Raw genomic sequence first — 22533 nt, 5'->3', positions numbered from 1 at the left:
TTAGCGGTAGTGCGGCTCTGTGCAGCCTTAACTTTATACTAGCGCCAGGGTCTGGCTAGTAATGGCAGACGAACAACGACTGCAGCGATACATCCAGCAGCTGGAGGGCAGGTTGGTGGCTCTTGAGCACTCAGCCTCAGCTGTGGATGTTACCGCAGTCGCTGTTCAGGCAGCCACAGAGGCTGTCTCCCGTGTGTCCCCTGCCATACCTACCCCGACTTTGTCCCGCCTCCCATTGCCTGAGAAGTTCGTGGGCGATAGTGCTTCTTGTAGGAGTTTCATGAGCCAGTGTACCATACAGCTGGAGCTGCTGGCTGCACGATTCCCCTCCGAGCGGGCTAAAGTGGGATTTGTTATTTCCCTCTTGTCGGGCAGGGCTCTGGAGTGGGCCACACCGCTGTGGGAGCGTGGTGATCAGGTGGTGCAGAGTGCCTCGCGGTTCTTGGGCACTCTGAAGCAGGTCTTTTTAGGATCGTGTGTCACCCATGATACCACGCTACAGCTGCTGGCATTATCGCAGGGCTCGTCTCTGGTCAGCCATTATGCCATGCAGTTCCGGACGCTGGCTTCAGAGCTGGAGTGGTCAGATAAGACCCTCATTCCGTTTTTCTGGAGAGGTCTGGCTGGCCATGTAAAGGACGCCCTGGCCACCAGGGAGATTCCCGCCACACTGGAGGAGCTTATCACCATCTCCACCCGCATAGACCTTCATTTTTCGGAGCGAAGGTTGGAGCACTCCCAGTGTAGGAAGAGGTTTAGGTTGGCACCTAGTTTTACTAAACCTCCGGAACCTCCCGACCGGGCGTCCAATCTCCAGGAGGCCATGGGGAATTCTTGCACGGGATCCAGGTCCCGGTCCACGCGAGCACCTGTGGTCTGTCACATTTGCCGGCAGTCTGGTCACCCTGCCAACAGGTGTCCACAGCGGCCAGGAAAATGCTCACATCTAGTGGCTGTTGCAGGAGGCCTACTAGATACTGCAACGTTTTCCTCCAAGCTGTCCTTTGAGGGCACGCTTGAGTTTGGCTCTTCCACTCTGACGGTGGAGGTTAACTTGGATTCTGGGGCAGAGGGCAATTTCATGTCATCTGCCTTCGCCCAACGGCACGCAATTCCTCTGGTTTTGCTACCTCAGCCAGTCACCATCAGAGTGGTGAATGAAGTGACACTACCCTCTCAGATCACCCACCAGACCATCCCGCTGATGCTCTCGCTGTCTCCTTCCCATCAGGAGATGCTATCTCTACTTGTCATGCCCAAGGGTATCGACCAGGTCCTCTTAGGGGTCCCCTGGTTGCGTCATCACTCTCCCTATATAGAGTGGTCCTCAGGGAGAATTCTCTGGTGGAGTAAATCCTGTGAGGGTAGATGTCAGAGGGAGTGCATTCAGGTTGCCTCCACTGAAGTCCCCGCAGACCTTTCCTCTCTCCCCAAATACTATCGACAGTATGCAGACGTATTCTCCAAGAAGGCGGTGGAGACTCTTCCGCCTCACTGCCCCTACGACTGTCCTATTGACCTCTTGCCTGGTGCTGAGCCTCCCCAGGGTCGAGTCTATCCACTATCTCTCCCGGAGACAGAGGCCATGTCTCAGTATATCAGGGAGAATCTGGCAAGAGGATTCATTAGGAAGTCGGTATCACCAGCGGGGGCGGGATTCTTCTTCATCCAGAAGAAGAATGGAGAATTACGTCCCTGCATCGATTACAGGGGTCTTAACGCTATCACCATTAAAAATAAGTATCCTCTGCCCCTGATATCAGAACTGTTCCATAGGCTACGGGGAGCGAGAGTGTTTACTAAGCTCGATCTGCGGGGGGGGCTTACAACCTGATTCGCATCCATGATGGGGATGAATGGAAGACGGCATTTAACACCAGAAAGCGGTCACAGAACTCTGCCCCAAGGACACGGGGCCAGAGTCCCTCTAGACCTTCTGAGCGCGTGGTGTCACAACTGGAGACGCCGCTATAGATGCTGACTATGGAGTGTAGAGTACGTGCACTAAGGCGTGCCAAGCCACTGGTGGAGACTGATGCCTGTCTCAGGCTCTGTCCTACCTATACCTAAGCCTAGGCGCTTAACAGGCTAGGTTGCACAACACATGTGTACCAAGGGTAGGGGTTTCATAATGAGTCAGTCACCAGAGTTCTGTGACCGCTTTCTGTGTACTCCATTACCGAGCTCTGTGAGCTAAACAGGCTCTGGCAATTATGTTCAGCGGTAGTATGGCTCTGTGAGTTAACATACATGCATACAACACTCACTTCTCATAGTCTGATAATGCAGTCTATACTAGCGCATGGCCGAGTGGCCATGCGACCCTTTTATAGCCACGTGCTCCCGGGACCTTCCTGGCCTCTCGGATGGACCAATCTGAGCTGGAGAAGGACCTGAGCACGTGACCTTCGGTCTCCAATGGGAGATCACTCCACGGGCATGCTCAGTGGACCGAAAGGAGGACTTAGCCCCTGGAGAGACTTGCTGCTGGCCAGCCTGCATTGCTCTATGTGGACCAGAGGTGGCAGCAGCCAGCAAGTCCACAGTGCTGGTCTGGGCAGAGAGCCGGGAACGACGAGTCTGCTGAGCAGGCTCCTCCGCGGCCAAAGGAGAACGGGAGACCGCCGAGTGCAAGGCCCCGGATTCCTGCTGTGCAGCGGCAGGAACCTGACGCCTAACAGTCACCAGTCCAGTCTGTATCCGCCTAGCCTTTGAGTTTTACATCTCCTGTTGCAGATCTCCCCAAATTAACATCTTGAGTCTCTTACAAACATCAAAGAACTTTCCAAACAGCATCCCAGTCTTTTTGGCACAGTTTTTTCACATATCTACAGGGAATTCCAATTATTGCTGTGATATCCAATTGAGTCATAGTTGCTATGTATATAAGTGCCCCCCCCGACTGGTTGTATTTCTCATTGTTGGGTAACAGATCATTCAATCCTTCCAACTTTAAGTAGGATGGCTCAATTGAGGTTGATGTACCTTTTGACATCTGACCTAAACTAATTCAGAATTGACTTGATTCCTCTTGATAAACCATAATCACATTGTCCACATATAGGAGACTATACATCCACTTGCTGTCTCTATGTTTTGTGTATAAACTCGGATCTGCTTGACCTCTTTTAAATCCTTCTTTCCATAAGACTTTATTCATTTTGGTCTTTCACGCGTTTGCCAATTTGCTTACTATCATAAAGAGATTTTTGTAGCTTGCAAACGAGATTCTCTTCACCCTCTTTGATGTAACCCTCAGGTTGAGTCATGTGCAAGTCCTCTTCAATGTCACCATTTAAAAAGGCAGTTTTGATGACTAAATGTCTGACAAACATCTTTTGCACAGCAGCCATTTCGCTGGAAATATGAGTAACAGCTATAGGTCTTTAATTAAAAATAAATTTGTTTCAGTACAAATTTTTTATGTATACCAAACCTTACTTATACATTTCCATAATGAATAGCAGAAAAATATCCTAAAACAAAAATAAAGCTCCGTTTACACCAGTCGAAAGGAAAACTTGCTGTCTTATGTCAAGTATATTAACTAAACATACACAGGTTAGGTTAAAAAAGGGTACAGGGAGAAAAAATAGCAAAAGTGAACATTTAAATTTATTAAACTGCAATTTTTTAACAAAGATCTGCTTCTCCATCAAACGTTTGCTGTAGCTGTAATTAGTTTTAGTTCATTAAAGCTCCACTTCAGCCTTTTCATTTTTTCGTTCCCTTTGTTAGAGCTCATGTATGCAAGTGTATTAAATGTAGGGGCATACTCACCTGTCAGCGTTTTCATCTGGCACCATGTAACGGTTTGCCATGCCATCCTCCTATAATTAGTTTTTTATACACCTTGGAATTCTGCATTCCCTCAATGTTTGCAATGGCAATGGCCTTGCGACGACACCTTAACATTTAGTGCTGGTGGTGTGCTTAACGGTGGCGGTGGTCTTACAGTGGGGGAAGTGATGGAGCATTTCTGGCTACCTTCAGTCGGAGCAGGTGCACATGTGCTGCCTGAGGTTTTGTAGTCCGTCCATGCTTGCAAGTGCATGTTGGTTAAATGTCTAAGCATGCAACTGGTATTCAAATTTCTGAGTTGTTTACCTCGGCTAAAGGTCCTTCCGCACTTCTTACAGGTAACCTTTGCCTCATCAGTAGGATTTTGGACAAAGAAGTGCCACACTGCACTCTTCCTACTATGGTATACATTTTCTGGCCTTGCACGCTGTGCTAAGTTGACTGTCTGGCCAAGCTGTCCTGTTATGAGCTCATTTTCTGCTCCTCCAGTTGAGAGTTCTCCTTCCGTTCTCCCTCTGGTGGTGACAGGAGGTAGTGAGGTTGGTTTAAGTGGTAGTGATCTGCCACCTGATGAGAAGGATAACGATTGGATCTCTGGAGTATCAGACTAGATATAAGACAGCTGACGCCCTATCCTGCTGCTGGTGATTCAGTCTGCTTCTCAGGTCTTGGACTTCAGCTCTCTTCCAGTCTTCTTAAGTTAAGTTTGTTATTTGCTAATGTTCACACTTGCGCTTGTTGGTCAATTCAGTTTCTTGTGTGGTCAGCTTGCCCCTGCTGGGGCTATGCTGAACTTCCACTCCTATTTATCTGTATTTGCCAATTTTTCTTTTTGTCCCTTATTAGATTGGCCTCTTTTTGGTCTGTTTCAGAATATTTCAGAGTGCTGATATAGTGGGAGAAGTCTAGTGACTTCAGGGTTAATTTTGCTATCAGGCGTGTTGGACATTATTTTTGGTAGGGTTTTTTGGCAGATTGCAGACAGTGGCTTTCCTTTCCTGTCTTTTCTAGTTAGTCGGGCCCCATCGTTTGCTCAGCCTATTTTCCTGCCTGTGTATGTGTTTTCATCTTGCTTCACCGTCAATACATGTGTGGGGGCTGTCTTTTCCTTTGGGGTCTGCTCTGGGGCAGTTAGTTTTCCCTTTTCTTGCTTTAGACTTATGTAGTCCTCTGGCGGTGACGAGGCATCTAGGAACAACGTAGGAACGCTCCACTGCTACTATTAGTGGTGTGGTTAAGATCAGGGATCTGCAACCTGCATACTGACCAACCTCTCTGGTTTTCTGGGACTTAGCTTTTTGTTGTTCCTCCTCGGTGACTCATTCACAAAACTGTCCTGTAACTCTTTTAGATTTTGGTCCACGTTTTTGGACAGCTACGGGCCTGCCAGATAACCGCTGCTGCGATGTCAATGCCTGCTGCGGATCCTTCTCCTTATCTGAACTATTGCCAGCGCCACCCTCCTCCCCAATGGATGCCAATCTGGGTCAAGAACTGGGTCATCCATCACCTCCTCTCCAAAGTCATCTGCACCTTCCTCTTTACCTTCCTCTGTGTCACCGTGTAAGGTGGTATAGTATGCGGGAAGAGGCACCTGAGTTTCATTAGGGTCAGATTCTGGCTCAGTAGACTGCAAGGGCAATGTAGTGCTCTGGGTCAATGTACCAGCACAATCATCTAGCAGTGGCTGTGCATCAGTGCACTCAATGTCAGATTCATCTTTAACTGGGGAATTCAGAATTTGACTGGATAACCCAGGCATGGTATGTGAAAAGAGCTCCATAGAGTAATCTGAAGTGTGGGCTGCCGCATCCTTAACTTTTGGTGGGGGTGAAGGACACAAGGAAAGGGGTTTTTCCTGACCAGAACACTGCACTGACGACTCCGTGCTTGCAGGTTTCGAACGTTCAGAAGAGGAGGCAATAGAGCTAGTGGCTGTTTCGGCAATGTACGCCAAAACCTGTTCCTGAAGCTCTGGCTTTAAAAGCGGTTTTCCCACTCCAAGAAAAGGGAACCTTACAGGCCTTCTTGAGCAAGACGATGACAGAGGCTCAACACCTCCTGCCTTAGCTGCTATTGTGCTTTTGCCAGAACCAGCCGATGCACCACCACCATCAGTACCAGCCGCGCCCTCCACCCACGTCCACGGCCTCTTCCACCAAAAATACCAGCAGAGAGATGGTACTGTATGAGGAGCGTCCAGCTGTGTAAGGTTTATTAAAAAAAATTAAATCTACGTATATATTTTGTTAGTCAGAGATGCTCTCCCAGTATGTATTTGACCGTAATCCAACAAGCGGATATACGGTACTGTATCAGAAGTGTACAGCTGTATATGTTTTTTGTGTAGCTAATAATCTCCGTATATGTATTTACGGAGTGTCACACACGCACGCTGACTCTGTTTAGATGTGACTGTAATGCGAACAGCAGATATACAATACTGTTGGAGAATCGGACAGCTCAATACAGTGTATGGAGAAATGGAAATGTCCGTATATGTATTTACGGAGTGTCACACACACGCTGACTCTGTATAGATGTGACCATAATGCGAACGGCAGATATACAATACTGTTTGAGAATCAGACAGCTCTATACGGTGTCTGTATGGAAAATTTTAGGTGTAGGTCTGGAAAAATGGAAAATCTCTTCTGTTTGTTTTTCCAGAGTCACACACAGCTTGTATTTGTCCGTGATACCAGCCGGTACACGGTAGTGAGTGAGGAGCATACACCGCTATACGGTGTATGTCTGGAAAATTTTAAATCTCCGTCTATTTTTATACGGAGTGACACACGCTGTCTCTGTATAGTTTTGACCGTATTCAAATAGCAGATATACGAAACTGTCTGAAAAGCGGACAGCTCTATACGGTGTAGGTCTGGAAAAATGGAAAATCTCCTCTGTTTGTTTTTCCAGAGTCACACACAGATAGCTTGTATTTGTCCGTGATACCAGCCAGTACACGGTAGTGTGTCAGGAGCATACACCGCTATACAGTGTGTGAAAAAATGAATGCTTGGTAACTGACCAGAACAAAATAATAAAAGTTGGAGTGCATTGAAAAAAGCAGTTTGAACAGTAGTGTGCGCACAGCAATGAAGCTATCCGGTAGCCTTACAATGCAGCCTAATCACCACCAGTGCTGCTGCACACAGCAAAAATCCTCCCCTTTCACTGAACACTAACTGTACAGTGAAAAGCGCTATCAGCAGAAGCTATTTTTTTTTCTTCTTCCCTGCCTAACGCTCTCCCTATTCAGAATCAGCAGCAGCACCTCTCCCTATTCTAAGATCGGCAGAAGATGGCGGTCGGCGTTCACAGCCTTTTATAGCCACTGTGACGCCACACAAAGCCAGCCAATCACTTCAATGCCCTTCTCTAAGATGGTGGTGGCCGCTGCCCATGTCTTCACGCTGCCCACAGTGTACATCCTCCATCAATGGCTGAGAAAAGGCGCTGGAAGCATTATTTGAAACGTGACTTTGGCGCTCGGGTCGGCGACCTCATGGCCGACCTCACGCTATGGTCGGGTTTCGATCGGCAAAACCCAACTTTGGCTAAAGTCGGCGACTTTTGAATTTGACCGACCCATTTCTCTCAACTCTAGGTATCAACTAAAGGTAAACCTGAGATGTTTTTGTTAAAAGGAATTTGTCACCAGGGTTTTTGCTTCCTCATCTGAGAGCAGCATAAACCCTGATTCCATCATTGTATTAGAATCACAGTTTTTAGATATAGCATGCAGCAGAGCTCAGAAAGCTGCCCCCACCCACACCACAGCTTTTGTGTATGTTGTCTATTGACAGTAAACTGCTTATCACAGGAGAGGGTGTGGTCAGACAAGGGCCCACTAGCCCTGTAGTCCAGGCAGTGATAATTTACTAGTGGTAAAGCCTTTATAGTAAGTAAACAACAGTACATAGCCTAATAAGTGACATAGCTGAAATCTGTGTTGCAGCCACTATTTTCTGCTGTCAGCAGATTACATAGCAAAAACCTGCTGACATATTCCCTTTAAAGTAAATCTGTTGAGCTAGATGTTCCACAGTGAGAATGAAAAGGAAGGGGTATAGAGGGCATCTCTGCCATGTCCCTCTATGTATCTTAAGCAACAGAGATAGCGGACACAAAAATTTAGCTAGTGCCTGTGGGCAAAAGTATAAAATTTGTACCGCAATTAAGAATGGTCCTCAAATCTCATATGTTTAGGCACTAATTGTAAGTATTCCCTCACATGGAGTCAAAAGTCTTTTGTATATCAAGGCTTAAGAACAGTGAATGTATTTTGCGAGCAGTAGCACGTGAGATTATTATTCTTTATATATTTATTTTAGCACACCATTGATTCCATGGTGCTGTACATAAGGGGTTACATTCAAAATACAAATATAACTTACAATGAATAAACTAACAATAACGGGCTGGTACAGAAGGGAGTGGGCCCTCTCCTTGTAGGTTTACAGTCTACAGGATAATGGGGAAGAAAACAGCAGGTTGGGGGTTGCGGCAGCTCCAGTGGTGGTGACGTGGCAGCAGGGTCATTGCAGGCTGAAGCTTTCTTGAAGAGATGGGTTTTCAAGTTTTGTATGAAATTTCCAATTGTGATGGATAAGCAGATGTGATAGAGTACAGAATTCCAGAGAATGGGGGGAAACTCTTGAGGCAAATAGGTGAGGAACATAAGAGTGTTGAGGAGAGAAGGTGGTCTTAGGAGCAATGGAGATTAAATGTGGAGGAGGAGACAGATTATGGACGACTTTGTAGATCAATGTCAGTAGTTTGCACTGGATACATTGGGGAATTGGAAGCCAATGAGGGGATTTACAGAGGGCAGATGAGGAGGAGTAGCGAGGAGAGAAGTGGGTTAGTCGGGCAGTGGTGTTAAGGACTGACTAGTGTGATGCGAGATGGTTAGATCTGGTTGGTTCCTAACCTATTATATGTGTATATTCTGAAAGGAAATAAACCAAGTTTGTTCTGGGGGGTACATTCATGATATACTATTCTATTTCGCTAACCCGGAAAACAACTTTATTTTATGTATTTTTTTTTCAAAGACAGAGGTCTTCCAGGTCCTCCAGGTGGGGTCTCACCTAGCCTAGCAGAAACATTTACCACAGAAGTTAGACCACCACCACCAGAGCAAGCAGAGACTGAAAAAGTAAGAGCATATTTTCCTGAGACCTGGATTTGGGAACTTGTTGCTCTTGGGTAAGTTGTACACTGAAGTTTCTAAGGAAATGTGATTTTAGTAAGATAACAGATGGCAAAAAAAAAAAAAAGGAAAACCACAAAACCAAAAATCTTTTTAAAAAAGTCACAAAAGTTTTGCAGAACGTGGAGTTGCACACAATCTTCATGACAGTTTTAACGGAGCTGGGTTGGGTAAGGAACATGACATGACAGCTCGTTAAATTCAAGTCGAGTTATGACCTTCCTTAAGCCAGAAATCTTACTCCAGTTTCTGACTGGAGTGAGATATGTGGCTATTCGTACCACTTGTCAGATGCTGCTGCTTCATTTAGAAGAGTGCGCCTCTTAACTAATCAAGAGCGTGTGACTCCAGCATGCCCCAATATCAACTTTGCCAGCCTTGATGAATCGGGGTCATAATACTACTTTGTCATTTTTCCTGTAATTTTACTGGTTTATAGAAACATTGCTGGTTTCTTTTAAAGAGGTTGTCCAGGAATTTAACATTGATGGCCTAGATAGGTCATCAATATCTTATCAGTGGGGGAGTGACATCTGTAACCTCCTCCCCCTGATGAACTGCTTTTGGTGTCAGTGGTGTCTGAACTGTTCAGTTACGGAGCAATACTGCACAGCTCTGTCAGCTGTACAGTGGCCCCTGCCAGGAACACCTATTCAAATCAATTGGGGCGCATGTGCAGTACCCGGCTGCAGCCACTACGTACTTTCTTGACAGAGCTGTGCAGCACGTACAGTAACTGAGCAGGGGAATAGTCGATCAGTGGGGCATGGGTTGTTGCACCCCCACTAACCGGACATCGATGACCTATCTTCAAAGGAAAAACTAATATATTAACAGGCTTATTTCGTATAATCACGGTCTTGTATTAAATGGATTTTCCTTTGAAATTTTCTCATCCGTTATAATATATACTTTAACGTATTAAATGCTAAAGCAGATTTTTGGTCAAGATGACCACTTTTCCAAAATCAGGAACTCCTCTGTGAGCTAAGCAGCTGACTACTGAAGATGATACATTACATATAGTGATCTGGACAGCAGAACAATATTTTGAATGTGTTTTAGCTCACAGAGTATTGCCAAGACTAAAATGTAATCCGCTACCTTGGTCTTCACTGCTTTACATCTTCTAGATATAGATATGTTTGGACTCATTCGCTCACAATAAGCTCAGATTTTAGAAATTTTAAGTGAAGGAAGCAGAACATATTGTATATTATAAAGTTCTATAACATTTTAGTTTAAAAAGATTACTTAGTGAGCCACAGCATAGCTTCCATTTTTACTGATACAGTTGAAACTAGAAGTTTACATACACTATATAAAAAGACACATCTGCATGTTTTTCTCAATATCTGACATGAAATCAGAATAAACTTTTCCCGTTTTAGGTCAGTTAGGATTACCATAAATATTAATATTTAGCAAATGCCAGAATAATGAGAATGTTTTAAGACATTTTTATTACTTACTGCAAAGTCAGAAGTTTACATATATTTCATTAGTATTTGGTACCATTGCACTTTAACTGAATGACTTGTGTTAAACGTTTGGGATATTCTTCCACAATCTTCTCACAATACAGTTGTGGCCAAAAGTATTGACACCCCTGCAATTCTGTCAGATAATACTCAGTTTCTTCCTGGAAATGATTGCAATCACAAATTCTTTGGTATTATTATCTTCATTTAATTTAAACACAAAAGAGAATGAAGCAAAAAGCAAAACATTGATCATTTCACACAAAACTCCAAAAATGGGCCAGACAAAAGTATTGGCACCCTCAGCCTAATACTTGGTTGCACAACCTTTAGCCAAAATAACTGCGACCAACCACTTCCGGTAACCAGCAATGAGTTTCTTACAATGCTCTGCTGGAATTTTAGACCATTCTTCTTTGGCAAACTGCTCCAGGTCCCTGATATTAGATGGGTGCCTTCTCCAAACTGCCATTTTTAGATCTCTCCACAGGTGTTCTATGGGATTCAGGTCTGGAGTCATTGCTTGCCACCTTAGAAGTCTCCAGTGCTTTCTCTTAAACCATTTTCTAGTGCTTTTTGAAGTGTGTTTTGGGTCATTGTCCTGCTGGAAGACCCATGACCTCTGAGGGAGACCCAGCTTTCTCACACTGGGCCCTACATTATGCTGCAAAATTTCTTGATAGTCTTCAGACTTCATAATGCCATGCACATGGTCAAGCAGTCCAGTGCCAGAGGCAGCAAAGCAACCCCAAAACATCAGGGACCCTCCGCGATGTTTGACTGTAGGGACCGTGTTTTTTTCTTTGAATGCCTCTTTTTTTCTCCTGTAAACTCTATGTTGATGCCTTTGCCCAAAAAGCTCTACTTTTGCTCATCTGACCAGAGAACATTCTTCCAAAACTTTTTAAGTTTTTTCAGGTAAGTTTTGGCAAACTCCAGCCTGGCTTTATTATGTCTCAGGGTAAGAAGTGGGGTCTTCCTGGGTTTCCTACCATACAGTCCCTTTTCATTCAGACGCCGACGGATAGTACGGGTTGACACCGTTGTACCCTCGGACTGCAGGGCAGCTTGAACTTGTTTGGATGTTAGTCGAGGTTCTTTATCCAACATCCGCACAATCTTGCGTTGAAATCTCTTGTCAATTTTTCTTTTCCGTCCACATCTTTGGAGGTTAGCCACAGTGGCATGGGCTTTAAACTTCTTGATGACACTGCACACGGTAGACACAGGAACATTCAGGTCTTTGGAGATGGACTTGTAGCCTTGAGATTGCTCATGCTTCCTCACAATTTGGTTTCTCAAGTCCTCAGACAGTTCATTGGTCTTCTTTCTTTTCTCCATGCTCAATGTGGTACACACAAGGACACAGGACAGAGGCTGAGTCAACTTTAATCCATGTCAACTGGCTGCAAGTGTGATTTAGTTATTGCCAACACCTGTTAGGTGCCACAGGTAAGTTACAGGTGCTGTTAATTACACAAATTAGAGAAGCATCACGTGATTTTTCGAACAGTGCCAATACTTTTGTCCATCCTCTTTTTTATGTTTGGTGTGGAATTATATCCAATTTGGCTTTAGGACAATTCTTTTTGTGTTTTTTCATTTAAGACAAATTAAATGAAGATAATAATAACAAAGAATTTGTGTTTGCAATCATTTTCAGGAAGAAACTGAGTATTATCTGACAGAATTGCAGGGGTGTCAATACTTTTGGTCACAACTTTAGTTGGTTAGAATTTGGACCCATTCCTCCTGACAAAACTGGTGTAACTGATCCAGGTTTATAAGTCGCCTTGCTCGCACCGGCCTTTTCAGCTTTGCCCATAAATTTTCAATAGGATTGAGATCAGGGCTTGGTGATGGCCACTGTGTCCCAGAGATGAACGTGCTGTGGTCCGACATGTGCATATCAACCCAAGGATAAAAGCAAAAGACCTTGTGAAGATGATGGTGAAAGCTGATAAGATTGTGTCAATATCCACAGTATACTTTAAAATATTCTCTCTCATTATTTTGGCATTTAGCAAATATTAATAATTATGGCAATCTGAATTGACCTAAAACAGGAAAGGATTATTCTGATTTCATGTCAGAAATTTAGAAAAACATGCAGATGTGTCTTTTTATATAGTGTATGTAAACTTCTGGTTTCAACTGTACATTGCAATTCTATAACATTCGAAACTGGTAATGGTCTTCTAAGTTATTAATAATTTATCTAATCCCTGTTTCACAGCTACACTGCTCAGTACTTCTGTATAATTTTCTACATGTTGATGTCCTCTTCTAAACCTGTGCTTCATAGAAACAGTTGAGTTCATAATCCCTCATATCTGTGTGCAATGTGAATGGAAGATATGACAGCAGTGTTTCTCCACCCAATACCTAAGGAGAATTATTAATTAGAGATGGAACTCTCACAGAGAAAAAATAGCGAAAAATGCCATATGTAACCCCAAAAAATATAGTTATTCCTAAAATATATAGACAAAAAAATCAACAGACTACCAGAATGCTTAAATGGTATATTCTTGAGTTAAAAAAAATGTGCCTAAGCATTAACAGGCAGGAAGTTACAATCTACCTTCCTGTTGTGCCCAGAGTTGTTCTCCCCTGGCACAGATGTAGGGTTCGAGCAGGCTCACAGGATGCAGTGACGAGACACGAGACTGAATGTGGGGTGAAATATACTTTTATAAGTTTAAAGCCGCAAGGGCTAAACTGCTTCGATGAAACAAAAGGGGAAACACCTATTTGTCCTCGCAGGGACTCGTAAAACAAACATTCAAAACAAAAAGGGTCCTTATACTCTATAATGCACTTAGCCTCCCGGGCGTCGCTCGAGTCCACGAACACTCAGGGATTGCAGATGTGGCTGCCTTGTAATCCAAGATTTCACGGAAGGACTTGGGCTCGTCCGGCCCTGAAGAAACCAAAACGGTGGGGCGCAGCAGGCCCTGAAGGAACCGGAACGATGGGGCGCAGCAGGCCCTGAAGAGACTGGACGGTGGGGCGCAACGGGCCCTGAAGAAACCGGAACGTTGGGGCGCAACAGGCCCTGAAGAAACTGGTCGGTGGGGCGCAACGGGCCCTGAAGAAACCAGTACGATGGGGCGCAACAGGCCCTGAAGAAACTGAACGGTGGGGCGCAATGGGCCCTGAAGAAGCTGGAATGGTGGGGCGCAATAGGCCCTGAAGAAACTGTTCGGGGGGATAAATCTCCCAGGCGTCCGTTTAAAGGCGCTCGTCCCCCAGCCAGGTCATGACGCAGTCCAAAAACATAAAATCTTAACAAACTCTGCTCAGTGTCCCCTCAGTAAGCGGGACAGGGGCTCTGCGGCCGCCTATAGCGAGGTGGCGTCCCCTGATGTCGGTAATGACGGGGTCGCAGCTGTGGGAGAAGACAGGGGGGCAGTGTCCTGGCCACTATACCGGATTGCTGTCTCGTCGCAGCGGTTGCCTGAGATCCCGGTCCTGTCACAGCACGGAGGGAATCAGCGGGCATCAATTTATCTGTATGTATCCGGGGAGGGACTCCCGGGAAGAGTCTCTTATGCGCCGCTCTTCGGACAGTCTCAAATTTTCCTTTGACAGTCTCCTGCCTGTCTCTCTTCCCCACACCGTCAGTTGCCACAGTCCTCCCCCTGCCACACGGCTCTCTCTCTCCTGTCAGGCTCTCTTCCAACTGCCACCTCAGCGCGTCCCCTGCTCCTTTTACCCTCGCCCCGCCCCCTGTTGCCCTGACAACTTCAGTCGCATGTCTCCCTTTGTAATCCCCCTGATGTGGTTTCTTCAACAACCCTGATGGCGGTCCCCCTGGTTCTAGCCCAATCACTGTATGGGGGTCCTCCTCCCCACACAGACTTCCGCTGATATCATGTCAACAGAGAGGCTGTTTCTTTTCCTGTTGACAGGGCAGAACTACTGATGTCATGCTGATTTACAGTGGTCTTCTGCTGCCTAATTGGAGAAGTTGGCTGTCAATCAGCATGACGCCAGTAGTCCCGCCCTGTCAACAGGAAGAGAAACCGCAGCTCTACTGACACGGAGCAACTGAATCTCCGACAGGAGCGGTCAATGACCGGCATCAGTTGCAAAAGACAGGTAGTTGCCTTTGTTAGCAATTTTTTTTAAAGTAATTTTAAAAACTTTTTTTTAAAGTCCTGGATGGCTCCTTTAACAATTTCTTTATATAAAACAGATGAAAACTTTTAAGACTGAGATACATATGGCAACGTTTGTGAATTTATGTGATCTGTTTTTGCTAGAACATGCCATTAGTTCATGATAGCTGGATGTTCAGTCTCTGGAACACACTAATCCCGATGCACAGTATTGATATCATAAGGAGAAATGCCTAATTATATGGCATCACATTTTCTGGTGGGAAAACCCATTTAAAACAACAGATAAAATATTACTGTGAAAATATGTTTATTTTTTTGCTTTATCTAGAGAATCTGACACAGCTGAAATCCACCATAAAGCTCCAGATACCATCACTGACTGGAATGCAGGAGCCATTTGTATGGGACCCAGTGGATTTGGACTTTCTCCTTCATCATCCCTACGAGTTTTCCAACCATTCTTTGTGGATCTTACCCTCCCATACTCTGTTGTCCGAGGAGAGACATTTATCATGAAAGCTTCAGTCTTTAACTACCTGAAACAATGTATAAAGGTAATTCATGTGGCAATACGTAAAGTATAACCTTTTTTTTTAAAGGTAATCTGACACAGGAAGTTGGCGGCCTATGTAAATGGCCTGTGTCCGGTCCGATGGGCGGTGTTTCTTCTTTTTTTCTCCAGCCCATCTGTGGCCCCCGTCCACGAACTTTTCCGGAAATCTAATAGTTCTACTCCATACTTCGCGCGTGCGCAAAGCAATCTTCCTTCGTGCACATGCAGCATACTTTGCCCATCTGCAGACAAAGCCGAAAATCATTACTGCGCATGCGCCGGTACACAGCGAGATACTTCCAGGACAGAGTGTAGTGGTGCATGCGCAGTAATGATTTTCGGCTTTGCACGCAGTTGGGCAAAGCATACTGTGCATGCGCAAAGCAAGATTGCTTTGCACACGCGCAAACTATGGAGTAGAACTACTAGAATTCTGGAAAAAATCATGGACAGGGCCCACGGATGGGGTGGAGTAAAAAAGAAGAAACACCGTCCATCGGACTGGACACAGGCCATTTAAATAGGCCACCAACTTCCGGTGGCAGATTCCCTTTAAAGGGAATCTGTACAGGTTTTTGCTATGGAATGTGAAAGCAGCATGGTATAGAGGCAGAGAGTCTAATTGCAGTGATAGGTCACTTACTGGACTGCTTGGTGCAGTTAAGATAGAATCCCCTGTTTTCTCTGATGTATACCTAGCAAAGCTCTAAATACTAAGCTGCATATAACCCTGCCCACACCACTGATTGGTGGTTTTCTGTATACACTGTGCATTGCCAGCCAGCTGACAATCAGTGGTGGGGACGGGATTACACAGAATAACCTGACTGGCCTGCACGTGAGACCTAGTCCTGCACTGATAATCTGCTGCTAAAACATTGATGGTACTGAAACTACAGGAAACTGCTGCGCAAGTGACACACCCCTGGAATCAGGCTCTCTGCCCCTACATTTTTGCATCTGTCAGATTAAATAGCAATAACCTGGTGACAGATTCCCTTTTAAATGCAAAGGTTAATCATGCCAAAGACTGGTCTGGGCCTTAGTCCAAAATATTGTACCTGACTGATATACCTGAGGTAGTGATAAGCGAATGTGCTCGGATAAAGTGTTGTCTAAGCATGCTTCGTTGTTATCCAAGGATCTAGGGCGTACTCAGATAATATGTTCTAGTCCCTGCGGCTGAATGATTTGCTGCTGTTAGACAGCCGCAACAAATGAGGGGATTGCCTAACAAACAGGCCTGACCACATTTGTTGAGGCTGTCTAACAGAAGCAAATCATGCAACCAAAGGAACTAGAACATAATACACGAGCTTGCAGTAGACACTCGGATGACACGTTAGCATGCTCTGCTAACACCTTATCCGAGCACGTTCGCTCATCACTAACAAGCACTGATCCTAACGTTAACATAGACAAGTCTACTATTTTTTAGCTGAAAATATGCGATCGACCTCAGCAGTTGCTGAAATTTATGGACACAATTAAGGCTGGTTTGTCCAAAACAGGATGCAGTGGTCATTTAACCACAATGCCTTAGCACCCCCGCCTTGAATGAAGCATGTGATTTTAGTGATAGTTGGTTAATAATTGACATGTTACCGTAACTTACCCCACTATGGAGCCCATGTTCGGCCGATCAACTAGTGGCCAAACCATCAGAGTAAAAATACTCTCCTGATGTAAAAGCTCTCAAAAATTTTAATTTTCTATGCACACCGGGCCAAAATAGTCATTATAGACTAGCACATCATTTGTTTTGAGCTATTTAAGGAAAAAGATAATGAATACTAGCATGGCAGGGCCACAGGAAGATCGTCTGCCGGTCGAGTCCACCTTACGTAAAAGTGTTGAAAACTTCAGACATCTAGATTTTACTTGTAGATGCAACTTTAGGTCATTCTGATTGTATAGTCTGCTTTTTTCCATTTTTAAAACTTTATTCTCCAGGTGCAAACGACCCTGCAGACCACCGATGAGTTAGTAGAGACGCACTGCGCTGACTGTGAATATAACAGTTGTATCTGTGCGGATGAGAGCAAAACCTTCTACTGGAACCTGAAAGCCTCTAAACTGGGTATGATGGGACCTTGTAATCTATGCTGGTCATGCCGTTTCATATCTGTATTTCATCACTGGTCACAACATGTACCTCCAAAGGATTATGTTAAAAATAAACTTAGATCACCATAGGGTTGCAGTTTAGGTAGCTAGATTGCGTGCAAAGTTTGGAATTTCTTCTATCTTTGGGAATATAGATGGAAGAACTGAAATGGCCTCCATAGAGCAATTACTGCACATATACTAATTTAAGAACCATGGATATTATAGAGCAGGATCCTCCTTCCCAAAAAACTGCAGCACTTACTCCAGGTCCCAGATTAATCAAATATTAAATAGTTGCCCAAGGGGCAATGCTCAGATGACCCTTCATCGGTAATCTGCATTGAATTGATTTTACTGTTTTTTGCTGTATCTAAAACATACAGGGGCCCATATGAAAATGTCAAGTTGTCTATTATGACATGGTGATGATTTATGTGACACTTTATGTAAATGAGTTTGGTTCGGTCCGATGGGCGGTGTTTTGGCTCCTTTCCTCCACCCCTCCTTGGCTGCTGTCCGCAATATTTCATGTAATTTCCGTAGTTGTCCTCCATATTGCGTGAGTGCGCATTGCAATCTTGATTTGCGCACATGCAGTGTGCTTAGCCCAACTGCGGGCAAAGCCGAAAAGCATTAGTGCGCATGCGCCAGTGAACTATGTGATGGAACACAGCAAAATACTTCCGGGACATAGTTCACCGGCGCATGCGCACTAATGCTTTTCGGCTTTGCCCGCAGTTAGGCAAAGCATACAGCGCTTGCGCGAGTCAAGATTGCAGTGAGCATGCGCGTAATATGGAGGGCAACTTCGGAAATTACCTGAAATATTGTGGACAGCGGCCAAGGAGGGGTTTAGGAAAGGAGCCAAAACACCGCCCATCGGACCAAACCCAACTCATTTACATAGAGAACCAAAATGAGGTGACAGATTCCCTTTAATGCTAAAATTTTCTATACGAAAAAACCAAAGTATAAAATGCCAGCACTACCACCACATCCAAGCAAAAAATTTCCAGATAGTAATACCTATGTCTTTTAGTGCTCAGCATGATATTTGTAGAAGATCATTAAAATTTAGAGGAGAGTAAGAGAAGTGGCACTCACCACCGGCATTTTTAGTAAATGCATTTTATTTTGGTCATAAATTTGCAGATGGAGAAATCAGTGAAATGAGCAACAGCTGTTTCACTAGAGTATATGCTTCTTCCAGCACACAAGAAGTGGGCTGGAAGAAGCTTGCACTTTCGTGAAACAGCGGTTGCTCATTTCTCTGACGTCTCAGTATGCAATCTTGAGAACAAACTAAAGTGCATTTTACTCATATTGCTGGTGGTAAGTGCCACTTCTCTTGCCCTCCTCTTAAATTTCATCATATTTTCTAAAACCAATATTAATTTTATAAGAATTTGCTACAACTTAAAGTATTAAAACTATGATATACTAATCGTCTTTTGTTTGCTTTTCCTTTTAAATAAATTGCTTTTATGTATGGTAACTTAATATCTGGATCTCTTACCAGGAGAAGTAAATATCACCGTAAAGACAGAAGCCGTGGATACAAAAGAGTTCTGTGGAAATGAGATCCCTGTTGTGCCCAAGAAAGGCAGAACTGACACCATTGTGAAGACAGTACTAGTACAGGTGAGATTGCAATAATTAGATAACAAATAGGTTGTTGGGCATCTCACCGAGATTCTCCTTCTGGGGCAAAGATTTAGTCCACAGGACTCGTAAGGTCCCGTTACACGCTTCAATGTCCCAGCAATCTCACCAATGATCCGAAGTGGATGGGATCGCTGGGACAAAGTTAGCTGATCGCTGGTGAGCTTTCACATAGACAGACCCACCAGCGATCAGGACCAGCGAGCAAGCTGGTATCCAGGGTAAACAGCGAGTAACTAAGAGCCGCGCGGCTCTTAGATACCCGCTGTTTACCTTGGATACCAGCTCCCAGCGTCGCTTATCGTTGGTCTCTCGCTGTCACAGGCACCAATGTGTGCTGCCCAGCGGGAGACCAACGACAAAATTATGGCCCAGAGCATTAAGCAACTATTAACGATCAGCCATCTGATCGTTGATCGTTGCTACATGTCACACACAACAATGTCGTTTCGACATCGCTGCAACGTCACCAAACTGGTGAAATTGCAATGATATCATTCACAATATCGTTGTGTGTAACAGCCCCCTTATCCAATGAAGTTAGCTGAAGCAGGGTTGACCCATATGCCCTGCCTGCCCCCTCTAGTTCCTTGCCTAGATTATTAACCAACAGAAAACGTATCAGTATATTCAAGAACTTCTACATACATTTTATGAGAAAAATATTAAGACTTAAAAAGAACCAGTCACTTTATTCCATACTAGCCAAACCATGGACAACATTAATCGCAGCCTGGTTGCACGACTACAGGTTGTCACATTTTTCTCTGAAATGCTTTTGCTTTTCAGAAAAAATAAAGTTTGATCGTTTGAAGATCCATCCGCATACCATGGGCAGATAAAAGACTAGTTTGACTCCTCCTCAGGTGATTGACAAGTCTCTTCCTAATTACACACGTGAGGGAGATCTGTCAATCACTTTGAACAGCGCTGGGAATGGCACTTGACTAGTTTTTGTCTCTGTCTATGGTCCCCTAATGGATCTTCAATCTATATAATGCTGGAGTGTTTCTGATCTATATAACGCTGGAGTGCTTCTGAGAAAAATATTCCTGGCTGCAGTAGTGATTCATGCTGCCCATGGTTTTTGCGGTATGATTCAAGTGATAGGTTTCCTTTAACATACATAAAGATGAAAAAATACTGACACACTTCAGCCACTTGAGGCCTAGCATTGTCATACATCAGAAGGAATCCAGGACCCACTGCACCGGCATATGGTCTCACTATGGGTCTGAGGATCTCATCCCGGTACCTAATGGCAGTCAGGGTACCTCTGGCTAGTACATGGAGGGCTGTGGGGCCTTCCAAAGAAATGCCTCCCCACAAATCACTGACCCACTGCCAAACCGGTCATGCTGGAGGATGTTGCAGGCAGCAGATCATTCTCCACAGTGTCTTCAGACTCTCATGTCTGTCACATATGCCCAGTGTGAACCTGATCTCATCTGTGAAGAGCGCATGGCGCCCATGTTGAAATTGCCAATCTTAGTGTTCGCTGTCACCTCGTAACCACTCCATGCTTTGGACACTGGGCTAACAAACAGAGCTACCCTTCTTGTCACAGCTCACATTGATGTGCCATCCTGAATGAGCTGCACTTCCTGAGCCACTTGTGTAGGTTGTAGACACTACATCATGCTATTGTACATCTAAGTGTGACTGCAATGGCAAAATGCAAAAGTGACCAAAACAATAGCCAAAAAGAATGATGACAGAGAAATGGTCTGTAGTCACCCCCTGCAGAACTGCTCCTTTTATTGGGGTTGTCTTGCTAATTGCCTACCATTTCTACCAGTTGTCTGTTTCATTTGCATAACGGCAGGAGAAATTGATTCACAATCAGTGTTGCTTCATAACTGGACAAGGTGATTTCACAGAAGTGTGAATAGACTTGGAGTTACATGGTGTTGTTTGAGTCTTCCCATTATTTCATTGAGCATTGTATATATAACGTTCTGCTGCACAATTCACATTTAACATATGCAGGTCACTATGGATTTGCTGCCTGCAAAATGAACATAAATTGTTATCATTAGTTGCCAAACTTGTTTTAATATTTTGCATTTGATAAATATATTCTTTATGCATAAAGTTTTCATCATTTATTGATATTTTAGCCAGGAGGTGTCTTGGAGGAAAAGTCACACAGCTCTCTGATCTGTATAAAAGAGGGAGGTAAGGAAACATTATATTATCTAATGATAGAAGTAAGAATTGTATTTAGCAAAAACGTACCAAAAGTCTGGTGGAAATTGGACTTAAAAATAAAGTAAAAGGAAATGGAGTACAGAAAGATTTGCCTTTATTAGTATTTAGTATTAATGGTATTTAGCTTTTCAGCCAGGTTTGGACTGGCCCACAGGAGAACAGGAGAATCCTCTGGTGGGCCGCTGTGCAGGAGTGGGAAATAAATCTGTGCCGTGCTTACTATGAATGTGAATAATAATTAGAATGTGAATAGTTAGCAAAAATTAAGGTTTTTGAAATGTAATATTTAGTTAAGTGGCTATTCCGACAGATGAAACATTTTAATGTTGCGAAAAACGCTTTAATAATATTGTATTGTAAACAGTTTTTTCTGTTTTATTATAGATGAACCTAAAGTGGAAGTGATATCTCTGAAGATCCCTGACAACATTCTGGAGGATTCTGCAAGAGCTCATGTAACAGTGTTGGGTAAGTCATCTGGACCGCCATCAGAAATATCTGGGCCCAAGATGGGGAGTTAGTCAATGTTCCTACACCTCCCTTTATGTCCATTAAAGGGGTACTCCCATCTCCAAGATCCTGTGCCCAAATGTAGTACTGTAGGTGTAATAATAATATTAGCCAATGCTAGAAATGTAGTACAGTTCTTCTGATTTGCTATGTCGCTTACACAATGTACAGGAAATTGCAGTAGCTTAAGTATCTATGGCTTATTTTTGCACCCAATTCTGCCGTTTTTATTAATAATACTTAATAATAATTTTAATTGTTTAATTTTTAATGGGGGAAAAGTGGGTGATTTTAATTTTTATTTTTTTCATGCTTTTAAAAACTTTTTTTATACTTTTTTTTCTGTATTTAAGAATTCCCTTAGAAGACTCAAAACTGCAATCGTCTGGTCGCCCGTGCTATACATAGGAGGGCTTCAGCACTGCTGAGGCTACTTTCACATTAGCATTTTTTAGCGCAGCGCTTCGTGTGCAATAGAAACGCATGCAAAAAACGCATCATGCGTTTTTGCATGCGCTTGCGCTTTTTAGGCGCATGCGTTTTAACCAGTTTCTAGCCATGTCAACTCTTCAAAAGCATGCGTACGCATGTCCATGCGCACGCCTGTGTTCCCATAGACTGTAGTGTATTATTTTGTTGCATTCCGTGCGCAAGCGTGCGCATGCGTTTTTTTTACGCCATTGGACGGACCCAAAAATGCAACAGGTTGCGTCTGGTGCGCACCTTTATAAAAACGCATGCGCACGAAAACGCATACGAACGCGTGCAAACGCTAGACCATGCGCACGCCATGTTAAACATAGGTGCGCATGACGCATGCGCATGGATGCGCACAATGCGCTGCGCAAAAAAATGCTA

At 44.1% G+C, this 22533-nt stretch overlaps 1 protein-coding gene across 2 annotated transcripts in view; it reads left to right on the top strand.

The window, feature by feature from the left end:
- Nucleotides 1–22533, top strand: part of LOC141049743 (alpha-2-macroglobulin-like) — a 434279-nt gene that overhangs the window by 54919 nt on the left and 356827 nt on the right. The window contains exons 18-23 of one of the 2 annotated variants that reach the window (XM_073546466.1): nt 8865–9018; nt 14959–15184; nt 17137–17263; nt 18812–18933; nt 21075–21132; nt 21550–21633. The exons of the other annotated variant lie outside the window; for it this stretch is intronic. Of the exons in view, the coding sequence (XP_073402567.1) occupies nt 8865–9018; nt 14959–15184; nt 17137–17263; nt 18812–18933; nt 21075–21132; nt 21550–21633 (771 nt within the window). The remainder of the gene's footprint in view (nt 1–8864; nt 9019–14958; nt 15185–17136; nt 17264–18811; nt 18934–21074; nt 21133–21549; nt 21634–22533) is intronic. 2 annotated transcript variants of the gene reach the window in all.

This window comes from Dendrobates tinctorius, unplaced genomic scaffold, assembly GCF_039654945.1.
Source record: "Dendrobates tinctorius isolate UK_male_01 unplaced genomic scaffold, ASM3965494v1 ptg000147l, whole genome shotgun sequence".
Classification (NCBI taxonomy): Eukaryota; Metazoa; Chordata; class Amphibia; order Anura; family Dendrobatidae; genus Dendrobates; species Dendrobates tinctorius.
This window is presented reverse-complemented; position numbering and strand designations above follow the sequence as displayed.